This window comes from Choloepus didactylus, chromosome 18 (assembly GCF_015220235.1).
Source record: "Choloepus didactylus isolate mChoDid1 chromosome 18, mChoDid1.pri, whole genome shotgun sequence".
NCBI classification, from domain to species: domain Eukaryota; kingdom Metazoa; phylum Chordata; class Mammalia; order Pilosa; family Megalonychidae; genus Choloepus; species Choloepus didactylus.
Genome location: NC_051324.1, coordinates 52306810 through 52330857, shown reverse-complemented (window position 1 = coordinate 52330857; position 24048 = coordinate 52306810). Strand labels below are relative to the sequence as shown.

Here is a 24048-nt window from a genome sequence, read left to right as displayed (position 1 = left end):
AGGCATTATTCTCTGTGCTTTACATGTACTAGCTCATTTAACCATCATACCACTCTATTGATAAATACAATTACTCCCATTTTATAAATGAGAAAACAAGGCACAGAGCAACTGAATAACTTGTTCAAGGTCATAGGGTTGGTGGATAATAGAGACAGGTTTTGAACCCAGGAAGCCTAGATTTCCAAACCCTCAGTTTTAACCTCTATATGCCCTACTCTCTAGAAGCCAAAGTTACTTCTCTAACCCAAGTTATTTTTCTTCACCTTTCTGAGATGCCTTTCTAGGAACGAAGCAGGAAGAAATGTGGGACTATGAACCTGCCACATCAGGCTTAGGTGAGGATTCTTTGGAGATGATTCTACTCTCCTCCTCTAGAGGGGGTGTCCTGCTGAAAGATCCAAGAGGAAGAAGAGGCTGTAAGGACTATTACTATTTAACAAGACCAGGAGAAAACCAATCTAGTTCCACTTATCACATCCAATACCAACTTTAGGAAGACCATATATGTTTAAAATAATAGAAAAGTTGCTTCTGGATGTTGGAATAACTTTCTAAACAATAAAAGTCACCAAGAAAAATAAGCAGATTTGATTTTATAAAAGCTTAAAACTTTGTACATCTGGAAAATAAATAAACCATTCATGCAAATTGATTTTAAAATTTAGAAAAATATTAAGAACCCAATAGGTAAGTAAGTAAAGGGAGCCAAACAGAGGAACTACAACAAGCAAGTATATGGCTATGGCAAAATGTTCAGGCTTACCGGGAATAAAATATGACTATTAAAATAACAGAGAAGTGCCATTTTTTGCCTTTATTCTCCAAATATATGATACCCAATACTGGCCAAGGCATCATAAAACAGGCTCTCTCATCCGTTACTGGAGACAGAATAAAATTATGGGCAACCATTTTGGAAAAGCATTGCCAATGCTAATCAAGAGACATGAAATAGCCACACTCTATTAATTTAGTAATCCCGACTGTGAGACTCTATCATGAGGAAGCAGTAAGCTCCTCATTGTGGCATTATTTTAATCACCAAAGCTAGAAGCAATGGAAACGTCCAGCAATAAAGGAATACCTTAGGGTAGCATACTTGATGTAATGTAATGCAGTCACAAGAATCAAAATTACGATAACTGTGTAGAAACATGGAAAAATATTTATTAGTAATGCTAAATTTAAAAAACAGTACAAAAAATTGCATTACAATTACAAACACAACCATGTTATAACTGATAGGAATACATTAAAAGGGAAATCATAAAAATGATGGTTGATGCAGTGAGATTATAAGTAATTTCATGTCACCATTTTCCTAACCTCCTGTACTGTTATATTTCTCTTTTTTAAAAGCTTCATTTTGTTGGAAATTAATTATATGATTATTGTAAAAAAACTTACATTACAGACTTGTATGAAGTAAAAGACAAAGTCCCCATTCCATTGTCAAGTAGATACTGCTTGCTGCAAATAATTTCAAACATTTTTCATATAACATATGTTGTTTTTTATATAAATGAAATTATAAAATCTATACTGCCTATACTTTTTTGTTTCAATTGACAACCATTTCTTGTCTCAATTAGCCCAAAAGCCTTCTACCTGGACTCCCTGCTTCCACTTCTGCCACTCTTCAGACTATTCTCAACAGTAGCCAAGTGACCCAGTTATAATGCAAGTCAGGTAGTCTTTTCAACCAATGGTTCCAGGACAATCGGATATCCGCTGGATAACCTCATACCATACAAATGAAAAAAAACTCAAAATGGATCATACTCCTAAATGTACGTTCTAAAAATTATAAAACTTTTAGAAGAAAACATAGGAGTAAATATTCATGACCTGGGGTTAGGCAAAGATTTCTAAGATATGGCACCAAAAATATGATCTATAAAAGAAAAAACTGAACAATTAGACTTCATAAAAATTCAAAACTTTTGCACATCAAAAGACACCATTAATAAAATGAAAAAACAAGTCATAGATTAGGAGAAATATTTTAAGATCAAGTATCTGATAAAGGACTTGTATCTAGATTGTATAAAGAACTCGTGTAACTCAAAAATAAAAAGACAAATAACCCAATTTAAAAACAGACACCATATAGAAAAATGATCCTAAATGTATCAAAAACTAAAATATAAAACTCTTAGAAGAAAATACAAATGTGAATCTTCATGACCTTGGAGCAGGCAATGGTTTCTGACATATATATGATACCAAAGCACAAACAACCAAAGGAAAAAAAAAACAGGTAAATTGGACTTCGTCAAAATTAAAAACTTCTGTACGTCCAAGGATACTCTCAAGAAAATGAAGACAGTCCACAGAATCAGAGAGAGTATTTTCCTGCAAATCATATATATGATAAGGGACTAGTATCCAGAATATATAAAGAACTAATAAGACTAATAAGAAAGAGACAAGTCAATTTTTAAATGGACAAAGGATCTGAAATCATTTCCCCAAAGAAGACAGACAAATGGCCAATAAGCACCTAAAAACGTGCCATCAGGGAAACGTCCCAGTTCACACCAAGAGGACAACCATCACAAAAAGATATAATAACAAGTATTAGGAAGGATGCAGAGAAATTGGAACGCTTATACACTTCTGGTGGGAACGTAAGATCATGCAACCTCTTTGAAAAACAGTTTGGCAGTTCCTCAAAAAGAGTAAACATAGGGCTATCATATGATCCAGTGATTCTCCTTCTATGTATACACCCAAGAGAAATGAAAACATATGTCCACACAAAAACTCATACATGAATGCTTATAGCAGAATTATTCGTAAAAGCCAAAAAGCAGAAACAGCCTGAATATCCATCAACTGATAATGGATAAACAAAATGTGGTGCATCCATACAATGGACTATTCTGCCATATTTAAAAGGAATAAAGTACAGATTTGTGCTACAACATGGATTAACCTTGAAAACATTATGCTAAGTGAAAACATTATGCTAAGTGAAAAAGCCAGTCACAAAAGGCCACATATTGTATGGTTCCATTTATATGAAATGTCCAGAAAAGGCACATATACAGAAACAGAAAGTCGATTAATGGTTGTCTAGGACTGGGTGAGTTGGGGTGAAATGGGGATTGGCTGCTAATGTGTACAAGGTTTTTCTGAGGGATGATGAAAATGTTCTAAAATTGATACTGCTGATGGTTGTACAACTTGGTAAATTTACCAAAAACCATTCAAGTTTTCACTTAAAAACAGGTGAATTTTTGATATGTAAACTATACCTCAAAAAAGTTTCTTAAAAAGAAAAACAAAGCAAATCAGATCATGTCACTCTGGCTTCCTGTCTCAGACTAAAAGCCAGAAAGCCAGAGCCTTTTATTTTTTTAAACCTAGGTCTTAGGTGATGGAAACCCAGTCCCCTACCCCCTTGATCACATACCTTATCTCTTTTCCTTGTTCATCCTTTAGCCCCACCAGTCTCTTTGCTATTCCTCAAATGGACACTCTCTGTTCTCACGGGCTTTTCTCTTGCTGTTCCCTTGGCTTAGAATGCTCTTCCCACAGATATAAGTAGGACTTTCTTGCTCATCTTCTTCGAGTATTTATTCAAATATATCTTTCTTAGTGAGACTTTCCCTGGCCACCTTTCTAAAATTACCCCTAACCTACACATTTAAAAAAATCTCCTTTCCCAGTTATGTTTTTCTTAGTACTTATCATTATATAATATTATACTATACTTATTTGTCTTAGCTATTTCCCACTAGAATAAAACTCCATGAGGATATGCATTGCTGTCTTCTTTTTTTTCTTCCTTCTGTTGTATCCCCAGAACCTAAAACAGCCCTTGGAACACAGTAAGTCATCAATAAATCTGTTGAATAGATGAATGAACAATACCTCACATAGATTTCTATCCAAATACATTTACTTTATTCTTTTTAATGGCTGCATAATGTTCCATCAAATAAACAATATCATAATTTATTTCAACAATCCCCTATTACTGAAGAATATTTAGCAATGAACATTCTTGTACATATATATTTCAACACTTGTATATCTATTAGGAAAATCCCTAGAAAGAGAATTTATGAGTCAAAGAACATGAACATTCTAAATCTTAACAGATGTTCTCAAATTACCCTCCAAAAAGATTATACTAATTTACATTCCCAGCCAACAGTATGTGAGAGTTCCCCAAACCCTCATCAACACAGGATGTTTTCAATTGGTTCTTCCTTTACCAATCTCATAAATGAGAACCCTACCTCACTGCAGTTTAATTTATTTGATTATAAGTGATTTGTATTTGTTTTTCTGCTAGGTGCTTTTTCATATTCTTTGCCTGTTTCATTATTGGCTTCTTGGTTTTTTTGTTGATTGAATGGAGCTCTGTACATTAAGGAAATTTGTCTTCTGTCTTATGAGCTGCAACTATTTCCACATTTTTCTTTTTTTTAATATGTATATATTGTTTACAGGCACCTTGATAGTTCAGAAAATTTTAATTTTAAGGAGGGAAACTCATCAATATTTTCCCTTTTTGGCTTTCAATTTTCATGTCATGCCTGGACAGACCTTTGCCACTCTAAAATTATAAAAAATATTCACTCATGCTTTCATCTAGCACTTTCATCCTTGTATTTTTAATATTTAGATCTGTGACCTACTTGGAACTTCTTTTGGTGTAAAAAGTGAAGTAGAAGATTCAGGTCATCACTATCTACAAGGCTGTTTGGCTCCGCTCATCATTATTAAATAGGTCATTTCCCCCATGATTTGAAATACCACTTTTATCACATACTAAACCCCTTCTTATACTGAGTCTATTTTAAAATTCTATTGTGTTCCACTGATATGTCTATTTCTGCACCAGAACCAAAATGTTTTAGCTTTATAACCTTATAATAAGTTTCAATATCTTGGAGTCCTCAACCTTTCCTAATTAATAACTGAATTTTTAAAAATGAAAATAAAACACAATAAACCTTACCTCCTCACCCTCCCCTCCCAGCGTGTCTACCACTCCCTCGGGGGTGTTTGGAAGATAGCCCGGCTCTCCTAAGGAGAAATTTTTAAAACTGTTACTGCAAAAAGAATTAAAGTGACTCCACTCCGGAGCGACCCTGAGAAAGGCCTGAATTACAGAGCAGCGGAGTTTCCTCTTCTCCCCCGACTCTTTCCACCTCCTTCCAACCTTTGCGTCTCCGCCCGGGGAGCCCGCTGTACTTCCAAGTTCAGCCTCTGGGGGCTGCTGGCTGTCCTGTCTGCCAGGGGACCAGACAAGACCGCCCCAGCGCGCGTAGCTTTGGTGATGTCATGTCCGGTCCCGTGCGGAAGTCTTCCCCTGGCGGACCAGGAAGTAGCTGAAAACAGGGAGATGGGAGTTCTGGAGGCCTCGCTCCGGAGCAGACCCCAAGCCGCGGTTCCCCCGCGATAGACCGGACCTGGGTGGCGGGCTCCGGGCCCCAAGGTGAAGAGCGTCGGGGCTGGGCCGGGACCTGAGAAGGGAGCTTGGGAATCGTGACTGCCCCTATTGCAATCCCTCTCTGCCCCCGAGCTCTAAACTGCTTTGGGCCGGAAGCAGGTCTGCCTGGTATCATACTGCTCCTAGTGGGAACCGCGAAAAATTTCCCCTTTACCACCACCACCAAGACAAATGGGAATCCAAGGCTGAGGGTTCAAGTGCACGGGTTTTCCCTAACAAAGCCTCCTCTCCATCGCCGCAGGGATGGAGGGGTCTAAGACGTCCAGCAGCACCATGCAGGTGAGCTTTGTTTGCCAGCGCTGCAGCCAGCCCCTGAAACTGGACACGAGCTTCAAGATCCTGGACCGTGTCACCATCCAGGAGCTCACAGGTCAGCGAGACCCTTGGAATCAGGGTAGTCAAGATGGTGCAAAGTGGGCAGCTTTGGAAATGTAGGCCTTAGGATGCTTGTCTGTGTCGTCTGCCTTAGACTCGCCGTGTGAGCCTAGGAAAGTTCACTTCACCTCTCTGGCCTCCTGTTTTCTCATTGGGAAAATGAAGGAGTTCTGACATTCTGTGCTTCTGAGGGCTTTCTATAGCAAAGAAAGTTCCTTATTTTTCTACTCCGGCTGTGTCAAAGAATAATATTTCTTTCCTAAATACATATTCCATATATAATAATAAATGACAGTTGTTGAGGACTTACCATATATGAAGTGCATTACATGCATTACTTCTTTTAATCCCTCCAACATCCCCTGTTGAGTAGTACCATCTTTATCATAAGTTTACAGATGAGGAGTTGAGGCACAGAGAAGTTAACTGACTTACCCAAGGCCCAGTGGCTGGTAAGTGAAGCAACAGTGTCTCAAATCTATTAATATATGACTCCAAAATCCCAAGAAGAACAAGAAGTGAGATTATATTAGAAGGGGGGACAAAAGAAGACTGAATAGGCAGTTGATAAGCTCATGGTTCTGGAGTTGCCTGCTTGGGTTTAAATTCTGACTCTCTCATTTACTAGCTGAGTCATTTTTTGCAAATTACTTCACTTCTCTAAGTCTTGGTTTCTTTATCTGTAAGATGGGGACACCTACATCAAAAGGTGGTTTTAAAGATCAGGTATGACAAAGCACGTAAATACTTAGTAATATGCTTGGCAAATGGTATTTGGTAAATGTTAGCTATTATCACCTGATTTCTCTTGTTTGAGGGAAATTAACTTTTAATATATATTGTTAACTTTTTATTATGATTATTTTCAAACATATAAAGTTAAGAGAAAAGCATAATGAACTCCCTTGAATCCGTCATCTAGTTTCAACAATTAGCAACATTCTACTAGTCTTGTGTTATCTATACCTCCACTCATTTCCTATTCCCCGCTCAATTATTATTTTTTACACTTTCTTTAAAGGTAAATTTTCATGCATTGAAATGTTCAAATCTTAAGCTGTACATTTTTTTAAAATTCAGTTTTATTGAGATATACTCACATATGCAATCATCCGTGGTGTACAGTCACCTGTTCACAGTATTATTATATAGTTGTGCATTCATCATCCCAGTCTATTTTTTTAACATTTTCCTTATACCAGAAAAAGTAAAAATAAGAATAAAAAATAAAAGTAAAAAAAAACACCCAAATCATCCCCCACCCCCACCCTTTTTTTCATTTAGGTTTTTTTTTTTTGTCCCCATTTTTCTACTTATCCATCCATGTACTGGATAAAGAGAGTGTGATCCACAGGGCTTTCACAATCACACTGTCATCCCTTGTAAGCTACATCTTCATACAATCGTCTTCAAGAGTCAAGGATACTGGGTTGCAGTTTGATAGTTTCAGGTATTTACTTCTAGCTATTTCAGTACATTAAAACCTAAAAATGTGTTCCAGTATGTTAAAACCTATGTAGTGTGTAAGAGTGCCCACCCGAGTGACCTCTTGACTCCATTTGGAATCTCTCAGCCACTGAAATTTTACTTTGCTTCATTTCTCATCCCCCTTTTGGTCAAGAAGATGTTCTCAATCCCATGATGTTGGGTCCAGATTCATCCTTGGGGGTCATATCCTGCATTGCCAGGGAGATGAGATCCCATGGGAGTCAGATCCATGTAGTGGGGGAGGGCAGTGAGTTCACCTGTCGAGGTGGCTTAGTTACAGAGAGAGAGAGGGCCACATCTGAGCAACAAAGAGGTACTCAGGGGAGACTCTTAGGCACAATTATAAGCAGGTTTAGCCTCTCCTAAACGTTAAGCTGTACATTTTTACAAACAGGTACAACCCACGTAACCCAGATCATTGTAATGTAGAATGGTTTCCTCTCCCCAGAAAGTTCCCTCATGTTCCTTCCCTTTCATTCTGGGGGACAGGAAATGTAACTTATTATGGAAAATTTTGAAGAATATAATGAACCCCACGTACCTATCACTTAGCTTCAACAATTATCAACTCTTAACCAGTCATGTTTCCTCTGCAAACCCTAATCATCCCTCCACCACAGAATTATTTTAAAGCAACTCCTAAACATATAAATACCATAGGTATTTCAGTAAGTATTGTTAAAAGATAAAGACTTTTTAAAAACATAATCATGATACCATTATGATGCCATAAAAAATTTAAACACATCCTTAAACTAATTTAATGGGGGAAACTAGGGAGGAAGAAGAGATTCTTCTTTGTATAAATGGTACTTTTAAGAAAGTCGGAGGTAGGCGTGGTGATAAACATGGGTCACATTCTTTTCCCATACTTTCATAAGCTCCCTGCTTGGATAAGACTGTTTCTAACTTGATATTTTCCTTGCCCTTAGCTCCACTACTTGCAACTGCCCAGGCGAAGCCAGGAGAGACCCAGGAAGAAGAGGCTAACTCAGGAGAGGTAATAAAATTGTCCTCTCTTCTCTCCTCCCCAAAACATAAATATTCTAAGTGGGGGACTTGCTATGAAAATGTAGGAATGTAGGAGGAGCTTCTGTAGGATACTTGGTGCTCATAGGGCCCTCAGACTTTTGGAGTTTTTGGCTAACAAGAGCCATTCCACTTGATCAGGCTGCCGTGGATCATGGAAGTGCACTTTAGGTCACAGGGTTAAACTGAATGAGGCATCCATTCAAAAATGTTGGGAGATGCTCTTTTTTATATGGAACAGAACTATAAGCCCTCTTAGGTTGGAGATGGGATGATCAGTGTGCCAGGTCTTCCTTCCAGGGCATTCCTGGTTTACGTCTATTGTCCTAGCCGATTATTAATATCCATTCTCCTCCATTCTTAAAAGTATCTGAGTTTGGATAATGTGATCACCCCCATCAGAAAGGATTGTCAGTGTCAGAGAACACATCGTTTTTAAAGTGCATATAAAACAATAACATCGGTGACAGTTTTCAGTGCCAAAGATAGATGTCAGAAGTTGTGAACCTATAAATTACCTACTCTGTTCTGTGCTATGGGAAACTTCATTGCAGTCTGATCTGGCTTTTTCCTTATTTCATGATTTAGGGCTTTGTCTCCCTTACCCTTGACTGTTAAATATTGAGAAAATGTAAAGTTAACCATAATAGAATATCACATAGTTAGGAAATAATGTTCTTTCCCACAAAAACATCAAATGGGACTTGGGGTTGTCTTTACCACAGGTCCTTTCTTAATGCATGTATCTAAGGTTTGGCTAGAGAATACCCATTTCTTAAGTCTCTGTGGTTTTTCAAGTCTTGTGGTAATCAAGGATATAGCCAAATAGCTCTGAGGCTGTTTGGGAATTAGACTCCACCTCTAAGCTGCCAGAACTCTAATGCCCCCTTTTTTCCTTCCCAGGAGCCATTTATTGAAACTCGCCAGGATGGTGTCTCTCGCAAATTCATCCCCCCAGCCAGGTGCCTACTACTTCTCAGCCCCCTATCCCTTGCCAAAGGCCAGTAGAATTTTAGTTGAACCCAAGAATTGAAATCTGGAGACAGGTGATGGAGCTGCATCATCACCTAGTCTTTTAGCTCTTCCAGAAAGATGTTCTCCCTCTTCCTGGCCCATCACCATCCAGTATTGTTTTTTTCCTGTAGCCATTTACACAGTAGAGAGAGACAATAGCTCTACTAATGAAAAAATTGAGAAAAGTTGAGGGAGTGATTGATTAAAAGAAGTGATGGTGAAATAAGCTTCAGTGGCAGAGAGATTCCAAAAGGAGCCAAGAGGTCACTCTGGTGGGCACTCTTGTGCACAACATAGACAAACCTTTTTAGGTTCTAATGAATTGGGGTAGCTGGTGGTAGACACCTGAAACTATCAAACTACAACCCAGAACCCATGAATCTTGAAGACAATTGTATAAAAATGTGGTTTATGAGGGGGGACAGTGGGATTGGGGAGCCCATGGGGATCACACTCCCCTTTGTCTAGTTTGTGGATGGATGAGTGGAAAGGTGGGGGAAGGAAACAAACAAACAAACAACAAACAAACAGACAAGGGTGCCCGGTGTTCTTTTTTACTTTAGTTGCTCTTTTTCACTTTAATTATTATTCTGGTTATTTTTGTGTGTGTGGTAATGAGGGTGTCAGGGATTGATTTTGGTGATGAATGTACAACTATGTAATGGTACTGTGAACAACTGAATGTACGATTTGTTTTGTATGACTGCGTGGTATGTGAATATATCTCAATAAAATGAATATTACAAAAAAGTCAAAAAAAAAAAAGTGATGGGCTCCTGAAAAGTTTTAAACCAGCAAATTTTGTTAATGTTCAGGTCCTTAGTTCTCACTGAGGCAGGTAAAGATTGCTGGTCAGGGGTATAATATCTTTTTAATATGGTCTTTCCTGATTCTCCTTCCTTTTCTACCTTAGACACACACACATCATTTTTTGCTGTCCCTTCTCCCTCCTTAGACTGTCCAGGCCAGCCTTCATGCTGAGTGCCCCTGTGGAAGGCCAGCATGGCATTCCCTTGGGAGAGGGGTACCCTGGGGAGCTTAGTCAGACTAGGAGTGGGTATATGCCTTGAGGCCCCTCAGCCAGTGTTTGAGAGTCTCTGCCACTGGTACAGCAGTAGGTGGAAGAGGCCTCTCTGCTCCCTCATGTGGCCCATGGGCGGGGGACTGTCTGCAGGATGATGTCTACAGAAAGTGCCAACAGCTTCACTCTGATTGGGGAGGCATCAGATGGCGGCACCATGGAGAACCTCAGCCGAAGACTGAAGGCAAGTCTGTTTCATTTCAGTGTCAAGCAATGGGCCTGGCTGGTGGAGGGGTAAGTTCGGCAGGTAGCACAGGGGAAGTCCTTCCCTGACTCTCTCACACTTACAGGTCACTGGGGACCTTTTTGATATCATGTCGGGCCAGACAGATGTGGATCACCCACTGTGTGAGGAATGCACAGATACTCTTTTAGACCAGCTGGACACCCAGCTCAACGTCACTGAAAACGAGTGTCAGAACTACAAGTGAGTGCCTCCAGAGCCAGGGCCCAGAAACCGAGACCTGGATCTTAGAGCTGTTACTGCCCTGAGACCAGGTGGCCCTCACTCAGCAGCTATGTTCCACTCAGGCAAACAGAAAAGCAGGTTCCCTCTGGTAAGTACTCTCTGCCTGTGTCCTTGGCAGACGCTGTTTGGAGATCTTAGAGCAAATGAATGAGGATGATAGTGAACAGCTGCAGATGGAGCTAAAGGAGCTGGCCCTGGAGGAGGAGAGGTTGATACAGGAGTTGGAAGACGTAGAAAAGAACCGCGAGATAGTGGCAGAAAATCTCGAGAAGGTCCAGGCTGAGGCTGAGAGACTGGATCAGGAGGAAGCTCAGTGAGTGACCACCCTGTTGTTCTATCTACAAGTCCTTAAGAAGAGGAAATGGCTTCAGCTAAATGTGTGTGATTAGTTTGTAAGCTGCAGTCAGCTGTCATTCAGCAGTATATCTGCTCCGGATCCTACATGTTATCTCTAGGTCCTGTTTCTAGAGGTTTATTGGGAGGGTTGTTTATGAAGAGTCAGCATGATTAAGTGAATGCGAGTAGGCTAAATAGAGTGGAGAGGCCAGGGCTCTAGTAGAGACTGTCCTGTAGGGAACTGGGCTCATTTGAATAAGTCAGCCACTAAATCCAGTATCCTCATCTGGAAAGTTGAGGATATTAGCCTACAGTAGTTCCCACCCAGATCACAAATTTCATTAGTGTTCTTGACCTGAGAGAACCTTCTGTCTTGTGGAGGAGACACAGCATCCACCCTTTAGTTGAGCAAGTGAAGGACAGAAGGAAAAAGTTAATTTTTTGACAGAGTAGTGTAACAAGTTCTGTTGGAGTAGTGTATACTATCTAAAGGACAATGAATCACGTAGAAGTGAAGTTATAGAAGGTAAGTTACAGCTAATTCGTGGAAGAAGCCACACTTAACCCACCCACCTCACTTCTGGAAAAGATCAGAAATACAAGAGGTGCTTTGTCCCAATTTGGAAGAGTCCTGTTTCCTTCACCTTTTTGCATTTGGGCAGCTGGAATTTGAGACATTTCTGTCCCTCCCAGGCACAAGGACTGGGGCCTGCATGCTCCTCTGATTGGGATCTATGCCAAATATAAAAGATACTGTAACTAGAAGAACCGTCATGACTAGAATAAATCATTCAGAGGGGTGGGAAAGGGAAACTTCAGCCCCATAACTGAGAGTCTTCATTGGCCACCTTGGCTGCTCACAGGTATCAGAGGGAATACAGTGAATTTAAACGACAACAGCTGGAGCTGGATGATGAGCTGAAGAGTGTAGAAAACCAGATGCGTTATGCCCAGATGCAACTGGACAAGCTTAAGAAAACCAACGTCTTTAATGCGACCTTCCACATCTGGTAATGAGGGCTGGAGTGTGAAGAGTGTTGGGGAAGTGCTACATAGCTGGACTTGAGCTGTTGCCCATTAAGCTGGGGAGTCCATTTCCCCACAAAATAGGGACTGTATGTCATCTGGGTTTCTTTCATTTCTTGTAATGGGATAGGCACAAACAGGGAATTGGAATTCTGGAGCTTGGGGACATCCACTCCTCCAAGGAAAGGGAACAGCCTGAGCCATCCATCCACCTCAATAGCTGGTCATCTGCCTGGTACTGATTTCTTATCCCCAGGGTCATTCATGTATTAACTCATTTGATGTTTATCCATTTAACTAATGTCTGTTGAGCTTCTGTGTGGTAGGCACTGTGCTAAGCACTAGGAGGTAACAGCAGAGAATTTGCAGTCTGCCATCTAGTTGTTCGTAATCTCATGGAAGAGAGGGACAGGTAATAGGCAGTTGTAATACACTGTGATAATAGTAAGCCCAGGATGCTGTGGGAACACAGAACAGCACTTTACCCAATTTGGGGAAGCCACATGGAAAATTTTTCCCTAGCGGAAGTTGATGTCTAAGCCGAGACCTGAAGAAGTCTGAAAAGGAGGGGATTGTTCCTGGCAGAGAGAACATCATGTGCATAAGAAACAGGAAAGAGGGAGTGGTGAATTCAGAGAACTGAAAGGAGCTTATTGTAACTGGAGATTGAGTGCAAAAGGGGAGAGGGACAGGATATGAAACTGGTGAGTTACCAGATCTTAAAGGGTCTTGTAGGCCTCGTTAAGGGTTTTGAACTTTATCCAAAAGATAGTGGAAGCCACTGAAGCACTTTAGGCAGAGAAGTGACATAATTACCTTTGCATCTATGAATGATAGTTTTACCTACAAGTGGGAAGTGACTTGGGGGAAGGGGCAATATTGTTGGTAAGGAGACTTGTTATTAGGAATCTAAACTGTAAAAGATAGGTAGTGACATTGACAGGTTTAAGAGATTTAAGAGGTAAAATCAGCAGAGGTTGGTGATTTGGGGAGTAATGGAAGATTCAGGGATGACAGTCAAGTTTCTGCTTTGGCATCTGAGCAGTAAGGGGAAAGATGATGACTCAGGTTTTAGATATGTATTTAAAGTGCTAAGTAGAGCTTGGATGTGTGAATCTGAAGATAAGAAGAGAGATTTATGTCTGGTTTTGAGTAAGAACAGCGAATCCCAAAAGTTGCAGTTGTAAGTTCTCTCTGTATTTTTCCCTCCCCTTCTGTCTTCCACTATAGGCACAGTGGACAATTTGGCACGATCAATAACTTCAGACTGGGTCGCCTTCCCAGTGTTCCTGTAGAGTGGAATGAGATTAATGCTGCTTGGGGCCAGACAGTGTTGCTGCTTCATGCCCTGGCCAATAAGATGGGTCTGAAATTTCAGAGGTAGGAAATGTAGCCCTTTCCTGGGTGTGGTGTGTCTTTGATAGAATCTGTATCTCCAACGTGGTACTACTTTCCACTTTGTCAGGAGCCCTTGCCCCCAGCAGACTGGGAGTTTTCTGTGAGACTGTGTCTGCTTCTGATTTTGCCCTCCCTTCCCCACAGGACTCTTTCTGCTGATCAAGCAAACACTGTGCTACATGACCATAGGTGTTGGTTCCCAAACTCGGGTCTCTAGGACCTTAGTGTTCCTCGAGCTATTTTCAGTTTTTGTTTATTGAATCTAATCTAAGACATACATCTCTGAATGAAAGCCACCACGCCCCCCCCTCAGGCAATTGTATGATAATGTTTGTTTGGTAAACAAAATCTTTTGAAACATTGTGATGGTGGGAGAGAGCAGTAGGAATAATAAAAGAGGTTCTTGGATAGAATAAAGACTGAAAATCACTGGATTATAACTTTCCAGTAGTCACTGGATACTGGAGTCCTGTATCCATCTCTGTCTGCATCTGCATTTTAGGTATCGACTTGTTCCCTATGGAAACCATTCCTATCTGGAGTCTCTGACAGACAAATCCAAGGTACTCTGAGAAGCTCCATTTTCACTGGAATATACAGTTTTTATGCCTCCTAACAAATTGGCTGGTTTAGATTTGATATTGGCATTATTTATTTCTTAGACAATGTATTTTTTACATTCTCCTAAAGAGCCAATGTCTCTAGTGAATTCAAGACTAGCTCTTTGGAGCCTCTAGAGAAAAATTCAGTTTTTGCAGTTTTTCAAGAAGGGATGTAAGCAGATCAGGAGAGGCTGTGTGTGCTAGGATGGGAAGGGATCTCCACGACGTAGATATTTTGAACATTTCCACTGGTGGCAAAATAGTCCCAGGTGCATTGTTATTTGCCCAAAGTTATTGCAGTTTTTCAAGTTATGGAAAATAGAATCCAACCACAGTTCTTGTTTCCAGTGGAGTACTGACAAAATGTGACTTGAGAGATGATAGAATTGGGAACAATCTGTGGTAGTCTGTTTTGGTGCCACATCCATAGCCACTTCTCTCTTCTTGGGCAGGAGCTGCCATTATACTGTTCTGGGGGGTTGCGCTTTTTCTGGGACAACAAGTTTGATCATGCAATGGTGGCTTTCTTGGACTGTGTGCAGCAATTCAAGGAAGAAGTTGAGAAAGGTGAAACGCGTTTTTGTCTTCCTTACAGGTCAGTATCCCCCAAAGCTGAATGAACCTATAGTAGAACCAAATTGAGCAAAATTGAAGGGGCGATATGAATGGAAGCAAAACATAGTGGAGAGTGGGAAAGTTAGAAAATGGTGCAAAATCACTTGATGCTGATCGGCAAAGACCAATCCAACACTGCAAGTGGGAAAATTGTGACCACCTGGTTCCTGGAGAGAAAGAATGTTTGTTTTAGATGGTTTTAGGGACTTTACTGTCATAGAGCTCAAGCATGCTTGCTCTCCAGTTTCCAGGGGGGTTTTCCTGAAGCCCCTGGAAATATACAGGGATGCTTTCTTTGGTCAAATTTTGTAGGAGCCCAGTAATAGATGAAAACCTTAGTTCAAGGGAATAAGGCTGAGTTGTTTCTGTCACCCCAAAACAAAGCATTTCCTTTCTTTTGCCTCTTTGCTCTCCTCATGAGCTCAGGGATGCCTGGAGAAAACAGTGAGGAGTACTGTAACCCTCACTCACCCCTTGCTCCAGTCTCCTCATCTCTTTGGGTGTGTGTCCTATCCCTGTACTCTGCAATGACAATGAGGCTCTTGTGGCAGCCTCTTGATTTTTGGCTTTCAAGCAAATCCAAAATACACTACCATTCCTCGCCAAGAGTTCTTTAATAGATAAAATGACGTGAACGGTCCCGTGATCTAGTTCCTGCCCATTTGCCTGAACTGACTTACCTCAGCTCTCAGTTACTAATGAGCTCTGCTTGCTCATCTGCAGGATGGATGTGGAGAAAGGCAAGATTGAAGACACAGGAGGCAGTGGCGGCTCCTATTCCATCAAAACCCAGTTTAACTCTGAGGAACAGTGGACAAAAGCTCTCAAGTTCATGCTGACGAATCTTAAGTGGGGTCTTGCTTGGGTATCCTCACAGTTTTATAACAAATGACTTTTTCTCTTTAGGTAAATGTTTGTCTTACAGGCTTTAAATTTTGTTTGCAAAAAAAAAAGTGTTTTAAATTAAATTCGGGTAATATTAAACAGCACATGTTTACAGTACAAAAAAAAAACAAAAAACACTTTATTTAAAATATCATAATATAAGTCGTTTCCAGAGGTACAACATGCCATGTCATGGTTGTGACTCTTAGTCCCGTGCCTTCCTCTCCCTCCTTTCCCTCAAAACAACGAGTTTAAGTTTGTTTTTTAACTAAGAGTTGAATTGAAATCAATGTGTTTTCACTGGACTTTATCTCTTTCAACTTCCTGCATTTACAGTATGAAAAACAAACTTTTGTCTCCACTGGGATGAGTGAGATGTGTGAGACACAACAGTTGGAAAATGTGGGAAAATGACATATAAGCTTTGCCTGGTCACCACGTGATATGATCAGAAGCTTGAAACTTAACACTTCTCGACTCTAGTATTGAACGCCTACTCTGCTCTGTGTTAGAGATATGAGATGGTGTCTGATACTGTTTGAGTCATTATGGAGAGATTTAATTATTTGTAATAAAATATTTGCTGCAGTCTGATAACTGCCAAGAAGTGCATTCTTGGGTTTTTCTTTAACTAAAATAAAGTACTTTATATTCTGGGAGAGCTGAGTACAAGTGCAGCTACGTGGAAATTCTGTTGAAACATGTTTAGAGAGGGTTTGTTTTAGTTTTTGTTTAAAAACAAAACTCTAGTGAAAATAGGCAGCTACAGAGGAAGCCCTATTTGTGTAAATTTCAATAACAGAACGGAGATGTTAAACTAACTTTAAAGGAAAATAAAGGTCCCCTCCTGATGCTCAGTCTAGGTCACCCAGATGGTCTGGGTTTTTGAGCCCTTGCTTAATACTAATCTCTATGTCTGATGTTCTCTCTTAATGAAATTAACAGTTAAAGAAAAGCCATAAATATCTTATAAAATGAAATGAACCAACTTCACTAATATTCTGTCTCCTCCCAACTCTCAGATATTTTCATTCTGGTACAACAAAAACTACATGCTTGTCCACCTTAACTCTTTCTCTGATACAGAAAAATAAGCCTGAATTGGAACATAAACTACAGTTCAAAAGATTCTTGGAGCTTTTGTACCCTGAGTAGTGAACGTAAACAAGGGGAGGGATGCGTGCAGTGATGGAAGTCTGTTTATATTTGGCGGATTCATCCTGCCTCATGTGTTGGAGGACGCAGCAGCCCTCAGAGCTCTGGCTGCCAGGTGGGGAGGAGCAGGCTGCTGTTGCCCTGGAGTGTTAGCTCCCACGCTGTGAGTCAGGATTGCATAAGAGAACTCAGCAATGCTCTCCAAAGCAATGCCAGTGATGCTCTGCAAATGCCCCACAACCTTCAGAAATAGAGACAGATTTCTTATTAATAAATAATCTCAACATGTTGCTTGGAATGGTCTCTCAAGCCAAATGTAATTTTTTATTAGTTTTTCTGAATTTACAGGGAAGATTAAATCCAGATTCCACTGTTTGCCCACAGCAAAACTACATTAGGATACATTTGCCTTGATATTGTTAGCATGGAAACATTGGACTGGACATTTCCTTCTGCTGGAGATAAGTTCCATGAAATATGAGAGGGATATTTGGGCCTTGATATTTTCTCTATTTGGGAGGGCATACTTACTGGACTTTAACATAATAACAAGTCATCATCGTAAAGGGAAATAGCTGAACTTGGACCTCCATTTCCAATTTCACTTCATAAGAGGAAAACTGGAGAACTTTTCAGTCCTACCCTAGTTTTTCTCCTCCCAGATCCTGTTCATTCATCCTAATCCTGGGTCTTGGCATTTTATTTCTGTGGGTTGTCCTCTATTTTCCCTTTAACTGATTGAGGAATGCTTTCTATTAACTGAAATCTGACCAAGCTGGTCCTGCTCAATGGTGCATACCTGGCTCCAACACTCATGGTTTCGGATGAAAGCACTTGCTGCAATGATTCCTACTGCCAAGAGCATGAAGTCTTCCTTCACTGAAATAAACTTTTCCCTGAAGGATTAAAACCATATTAAATTTGGAGCTAGAATGAGACTTGATCTTTCAAATCCTAGGGTCATGGGACTTAAATTATGAATTGTTTCGGTTGATCATGGATTTTTTAGACATGGAAGGAAATGATCAAATCATAGCTAATTAGCCCCCCTTCTCCCCCATCCCCCCACCAAGTAAACTGGGATTAAAATGTAAGCCTCCCTCCTGTCTGAATGCTTTATAGGCCTTTTGTTGTTCCATCTGTCTCCCTAACAAATGTAATTGTGAGGCTTTTTATCAGTCTAACTTTACAGTAATCAAAACACTTGTGCAAGTTACAACACTGTGATGGGGCCTTTTCCCTACGTGGCTATTAAAGCAATCCAGTCATCTCAAGTCACAAGCAGCTATAAAGAAAGCGCTGGGGAAGAATATATATGTTAATAACTTGAAGTAAATTAAATTTAAAAGTAACAGCCTTTTTAAGTTTTGCTGATTTGGCTCAGTCATCTGCATCAAAGCTACACACTGGAAGTTAATAAGAACCAGGTAACTGTGAATTATCTCTGAACTAGATGCCTAACCAGGGTAATTCCATTCCCCAAGTTTTTGTGGTCTGTCCACCATTCCCCGTTTCTGGAAGGAGCCTACCCTGTAGCAGTTGCCTTACCCTTGCAGCTGACTGGGTGTGGAGTTCTCAATTGAAGCCCTCAGCAGGCTCTCATATATGGGTTCATGCAGAAGATACACCAGGTCAAGCAGTGTCAGGCAGGTTGAGTGCAGCTGTGTGGCTGGGACCAAACAGCCATTGTATCCTAGATAGAGTATGGGTGTGAGAAGAGCATTAAGTTGGTCTCCGATCATAACTACAGTTGTCAGGTGATGTAAAGCTGTTAAGCTGCTCATGTGCTTTCTGTTCTATGTGCTGTGTTCTATAAGAAACCTGTTTGGCTGGAGGCCAATTTGAAAGGACAAAGGGAGAGGTAGAGAAGTCTCATCTACAGTATATATTCAATTTAATCATAATTGTTTGTTTCCCTCTTATCCTGGGCCTCTCTATAAAATCAACTCTTTGATCCTGAATTTAAGGGACTATCTAGTGATTCCAAGTAGAAGCCAGCTGCTGAGACCTCTGAATCTCATTCCCTGACAAGTGTCGAAAGCAACACCTTCTTCAAACATCCAGAGACACCATTGGGGCTTCCTGCTACTCCGCATTGGCAGGTTCTGCCCACTGTCCCCTAACAGCCCCTGGGCACAATTTTTATTGCCTTTTATGGAAGACTCCAATCCACATTCCCTGACACACTTAATAAAGTACCTAAAACCTCCAGGAGCATCTCCACATATGCCAAGGGAGTGGGCAGATTGATTTGGAAATTCAGGGACTTCAAAACATCAAGCTCTGACTCCAGCAGTTCTTCTTTAGTGTATAGATACCCTAGAGCCTGGAGGAAATTCAGGACTGTAATGTTGCTGATTATCTGAGCAAAGAAAAAAAAAAAAAGGTCATACATCTTGGTATAGTATATAAAGTCCTTCATAATCCAGCCCATGCCTCCAGTTGTCTTCTCTCTTGATAATTCCCCCCTACAGTTACTTGTAATTCCTCAGTGCCATCATGCTTTCCCTCTCCAAGCTGCTCCATGTACCTGGGTTACCTTTCCTTTCCTCCCATTCTTCTGTCGCTGCTTTCCCTAAATCTCCCTTTTCCTTGGGACCAACCCATCTCCCCACCACCCCACCCCTTCAAGAAGTTATTTTCTCTAAAAACACTTCCTTTCTCCAAGGCTGATAAGGTACATTCATAGCCCTCTGTATTTACATTCATCAGAGTACTTTTTCACAATTCACCTGTTTGTCTTCTCCCATTTTAGACAACAAATTCCTTGAGAGCACAAACAGTATTTTTACTGTCATAGCCAGGGAACCTAGTGCAGCATCTGGCCATAAAAGATAATATTTTTAAAGGGAATTCCATTTTACTGTACAGGCATCAGGTAGTGATGTGGAGACATTTTATCTTTTACAATTGTAACAGTTTGCCTTTAATGTTGACAGGTATGTTGGCAATTCAGGCATTTTATGTAAACTGTCCTTGAGCCCAAGGGGAGGAAAGGTGACCTGTAAGAATGATGGCATTTGTCCAGCAATTATACTTCGGGAACTGTACTTCAGGCTATTTAATAACTACCTCTGTGTGACTGTATGTGTGTGTTTAGGAGGTGTACTTAGGAAGCACGGTTGCACTCTGGAATTTCCACATGAGTAGTATCACCTCACTTAGGAGTAGGTTTCTCACAGCCACTTTTGGATGAGCTAGTTTCTTCCTAACACCCAGGTACCCATGAACAACCCCAGCACCTTACTTTGTAGTGGAAGGAAAGTTTGCTAGCCAGCTGAACACATGATACAAGATGCAGGGTAAACTTGTTGCAAAGCTGCTCTTTCAGAGCCCTCCAATTCTGAGGCTCTGTTTTCTCATTATTTCTCAGCTGAAGTGTGGCTTGCCTGCAGATGTTCTCTGCCTGCTTAACCATAAACCTGTAAGGAAAAAGAAAGTGAGAGTAAACAATCCACAATCACACAACCATTAGAAGTCTGTGCTTCAAATTCTGCTTCATCTTATCCTCTCCAATATTGATTGATTGCTGGCCAAGAAATTTACAATTGCAAGTGAAACAGAAAGAGTGCAAAACCAGGCTTCCAGATAAGGGGTAGCTAGTACTTTTTTAAAGATTTGGGTACATTAGCCATTCTGAGAGGTACTTTTGCTCAGGGATTTACCTTTCTAGGATTTCTACAGCCTGGTAGCTCACAGATTTCTCCAGACACCATTGTTCAGCCAGGAGAAAAATAAACTCTGCCAAAACAGGAAAGAAGAGCCTAATTCAGAGGCAACCAAAACCACTCTGTGAACTCTTGGCATTGTGTAAAAGCCATGATGGGACCAAGGGAAGAGGGTCAGGAGGTGAGAAAGATGATACTGAAACAACCAAAGCTGAGTTTAGTTCCCTTTGCTGCCAAAACAGACATCAGAGGCATGAAAACGGAGCTGACTGAGTGCCAAAGCCAAGGGTTTACCAAGCCCCCTCAGTGACCCTTGAGCCTTCCTGTGGGTCTCAGCTGATAAAAGATTTGGCCAGTTACATGCAAATATACCCAGCTGGTCTAGTTGGCCTCTACACCATGCTGAGAACCCCCAGGTTCAAGGGAGACTCTTAGAGGGATGAAAAATCTAATCCCAATATTCTGTTTTCAATGGAATGTTGGCAGGAACAGATAGGTCCCTCCCAGAGCTTCAATATTCTTTACGGCACTGTTTTTTTAATAACCACCCTATGGAGAACTCCCATTGCTTTACAAACACAATTCACCTTACAGCTGCACACCATCTCTCCACCGTCAGTCTATTGGGTAAATCTGTGACAGCTGAGCCTCTCCGTGGGAGCAAGTTTGTTACTGTGGAGTGGCTTGTTTTGAAGAAACATCCCCTAAATCAGGGAACATAGCCCAACTTGGGGAAAAAAAAGTTATTGGGAAGATGGAAAGGGAAGATACCTAGGTAAGATTTTAGGCCACCTCTGTTTCTCTTTGAGAGAATAGCCCCACATAGAATTTCTATTTAGCTTGCAGCATCATTAGAGGGTAGAAATAAGGATAAATGTCAGTTCTCAACAAGGAAAGCTCCTCAAGACCTAGCAACTTTTAGCATTGACCAGCAAAGAATTACATGTAGTCAACCATGTGTCTTCAGAGAAAATCTGACTTTCTTAGGAAAAAAGCTATAAAAAATGTCAAGCAAGCGCAAGTCAGTTCAACAAGCTACTTGTTACAGAGACCACAGCTCTGCTAGCAATGTCTAATGAAGAATAGAATTATTTTAAGCAAACTCAGCAAAATACCCTAGGCTACATAATTGCATGTTATTAGCCAGTTCTTTTATTTGCTGAAGTTCAGGCTTTATTTCTTTGTTTTGGTCTTTGTGGGTGGGTGTGTACTTCTTGGTTTGTTTTGGTTTGGGTCTAAATTATCTGGGCAATTGTTTCTATTTTCCACTTTAATTTGCCAAAACTGAGCTTGGGTTAGGTGGAATCGATGAGGTTACACCTCTCCCTCACCACTAGCTCCACCTCCTCTGCTTATAAACCTGCTCAGGTCTATTATTAACTAAAAGACCCTCCCCTTCTACCCTCTGAAACTAGGGTTCCAGCTCTCTCCTTAAATTTCTTAAAAGCCTAGTCTATACCTGCTGCTTCCTCATCGTTCAGTCCTAATTTTCTGCAATTTGGCTTGCACCTTTTTCAACTTGCTGAAATGATTGTCTCAAAGGTCAGCAAATATGCCCGAATTGTTAAATATCATGGCATTTTTGCAGTCCTCATTCCTGTGATATCCCAGAGGCATCTGAAACTACCAATCATCATCCTTCCTGAAACTCCTTTTGGCTTCCAGAGATCCCTTGGTTCTGTTCCTACTGCCCAAACATTCCTTTTATTTCCAACATGACTCTTATTCCTACTACAATTCCCTGAACCCAAGAAACTGTCCTTGACTTGTTTCTTTTTTCTCCCTCTAGAAGTTCACCCTCTGCCATGGTTTCAACATATCATTATAGAAGTGATTCCTAAACCTTTATCCCTAGTTCTGACCTCTTTCCTGACCTAGTTTTTAAACAGCCTGCCAGAAACCTTCCTCTAGATGTTCTGCCAGCACCTTAAACTCGGTAGATCCAAAAACAAGGCTATTATCTTTCCCAAACAAAAGTCAAGTTTCCTCCTATTTCATTTTTTTTAACGTGTGTGTGTTTGTGTTTCTGTTAATGGCACCACTATACTCCCAGTCTCTGAGGCTCAACCCTTTGGCATAGTCATCTTTGCCTTCTTCACTTCTTAATCATCCATCGCAGAACTCTAGATTTTACCTCCGAAATATTTTAAATCTATCCTCCCTTGTCATTCCTTCTGCCATGTTACCTAGACCACTGACACGGACTCCATGGTCTATCTACCCCCATCTGTCTCTAGTCCAATTCATACTTTACATCACAACCCAAATAATTTTTTTTAAAGCAAAGGTTATCTTCATATAGCTCCCTTATTCAAAAACTTTCAATGTCTTTTTTTTTTTTTTCCTATTAAACCAAGAATAAACTCCTCACTTTGTCATTCAAAGTCCCACATGGAATTCCCCAAAGTAAATTCCTGATCTTAATTACAATTACTCTTCCACATGCTCTGGTCAACCTGAACTACATTGTACACACAGTCACCCTAAGCTTCCTTACCTTCACAGCTTTACCCATGCTATCCCCTTTTGGAAGAAATGCTGGCACACACACACCTCACACACACACCCCTCACCAGTCAAAATGTCATCCTTCCTTCAAGAGCTACTTCAAAGGCCATGATTCTTGGAGAATTCCCTTAATTCTCCCTACCCCCATCTCACCCCATCACTCCTTTCAGTCCCCATAAAAGTCTTTTATGTCACTTATCTCACCACACTTGTACTTAATCATTTGGGTATTTGTCCTAATTCCCCCCCCACCCCACCCCCCACCAGATTGCACAGTTTGAAAGCAAGGAAGGGCTGTATCTCTCTATTTCATCTTTCTAACCCAGGTAATGCCAATAATGAGTACTCTATACATGTTAAAGAAATCAAGGGTGGGGTGCTGGTGGGACTTTTTCATCATTATATCCCCAGCACCTGGCATACAGTAGCTGCTAATGAAAAAATTTTTTGAATGAATAAAGTAAAGGAAATTTCAAGGTCGGTGCCTTAAAGACAGATACCCCCCCCCACTTCCCCCCATAAACCAGCTTCCCAGGTCCTGCGTCCACACCCACAATCCGGGTCTCCCTGAAGTTGCCCATCCGTCCCGCGGCTTCCTGCACTGCTTGTTCGTTCTGCTGGGCCAGGTGGAGCAGAGCATCTTCTATCGTCTCTGTGGCAACAGCTCCAAACTGAAAGTCACTGACGGAGCCCACTCTCGGCCTCCCGGGTCCGTTCATTTCTGGAACCCTTTTTGGGCACCTAGACTGCTCAAGGGATCCGTAAGTCGGTCCCTTAACTTCATTCCAGAGTCTTCTGTCTCATCCTGGATTCCTCTTTCCCTTCTAATGTGCCTGTCCTCGCCTCAAGTCTGAGGAAAAATCCACCCAACTTCCCACCACAGCCTCAAGCCCTCCACAGCCTTTTGCCGCCTCAACGGTCGCGGA

At 40.9% G+C, this 24048-nt stretch overlaps 2 protein-coding genes across 13 annotated transcripts; one reads left to right on the top strand and one right to left on the bottom strand.

Moving 5' to 3' along the window:
- Positions 1 to 5317: 5317 nt before the first annotated feature.
- On the top strand, positions 5318 to 17650 carry BECN1 (beclin 1). 7 transcript variants are annotated; one of them, XM_037809785.1, is made up of 14 exons: positions 5318 to 5458; positions 5715 to 5843; positions 8269 to 8336; positions 9269 to 9327; positions 10554 to 10644; positions 10751 to 10887; positions 11048 to 11242; positions 12129 to 12275; positions 12422 to 12526; positions 13522 to 13671; positions 14192 to 14252; positions 14744 to 14886; positions 15630 to 15771; positions 16878 to 17646. In XM_037809785.1, exons 2-14 carry the CDS (start codon positions 5717 to 5719, stop codon positions 16944 to 16946), a joined length of 1494 nt encoding a protein of 497 aa, XP_037665713.1. In that variant the 5' UTR covers positions 5318 to 5458; positions 5715 to 5716; the 3' UTR covers positions 16947 to 17646. The 7 variants fall into 7 exon arrangements, with proteins under 7 accessions (XP_037665713.1, XP_037665712.1, XP_037665718.1 ...); XM_037809784.1 differs by having other exon boundaries at positions 16872 to 17646; XM_037809790.1 differs by lacking the exon at positions 14192 to 14252 and having other exon boundaries at positions 16878 to 17650.
- CNTD1 (cyclin N-terminal domain containing 1) lies at positions 14015 to 24011 on the bottom strand. 6 transcript variants are annotated; one of them, XM_037809797.1, is made up of 7 exons: positions 23673 to 24011; positions 20612 to 20687; positions 20194 to 20368; positions 19146 to 19308; positions 18495 to 18639; positions 17746 to 17842; positions 15917 to 17187 (listed from the first exon to the last, which is right to left on the bottom strand). In XM_037809797.1, the coding sequence occupies exons 1-7, from the start codon at positions 23839 to 23841 to the stop codon at positions 17017 to 17019; spliced, it is 996 nt and encodes a 331-aa protein (XP_037665725.1). In that variant the 5' UTR covers positions 23842 to 24011; the 3' UTR covers positions 15917 to 17016. The 6 variants fall into 6 exon arrangements, with proteins under 6 accessions (XP_037665726.1, XP_037665725.1, XP_037665729.1 ...); XM_037809801.1 differs by having other exon boundaries at positions 23677 to 23734; XM_037809802.1 differs by lacking the exon at positions 23673 to 24011 and adding an exon at positions 21202 to 21256.
- Positions 24012 to 24048: the final 37 nt, after the last annotated feature.

What these genes read in the sequence shown, in the direction of transcription:
- BECN1 (XM_037809784.1), top strand. Translation starts at nt 5,717, where the DNA reads ATGGAGGGGTCTAAGACGTCCAGCAGCACCATGCAGGTGAGCTTTGTT. An exon ending in ACCTCAGCCGAAGACTGAAG is followed by an intron (nt 10,645 to 10,750) that starts GCAAGTCTGTTT and finishes TCACACTTACAG; the next exon opens with GTCACTGGGGACCTTTTTGA. An exon ending in AATGCGACCTTCCACATCTG is followed by an intron (nt 12,276 to 12,421) that starts GTAATGAGGGCT and finishes GTAATGGGATAG; the next exon opens with GCACAAACAGGGAATTGGAA.
- CNTD1 (XM_037809797.1), bottom strand. Translation starts at nt 23,841, where the DNA reads ATGAACGGACCCGGGAGGCCGAGAGTGGGCTCCGTCAGTGACTTTCAG. An exon ending in ACACCCAGTCAGCTGCAAGG is followed by an intron (nt 17,843 to 18,494) that starts GTAAGGCAACTG and finishes TTAATCCTTCAG; the next exon opens with GGAAAAGTTTATTTCAGTGA. An exon ending in ACCATGAGTGTTGGAGCCAG is followed by an intron (nt 17,188 to 17,745) that starts GTATGCACCATT and finishes CTATTTCTGAAG; the next exon opens with GTTGTGGGGCATTTGCAGAG.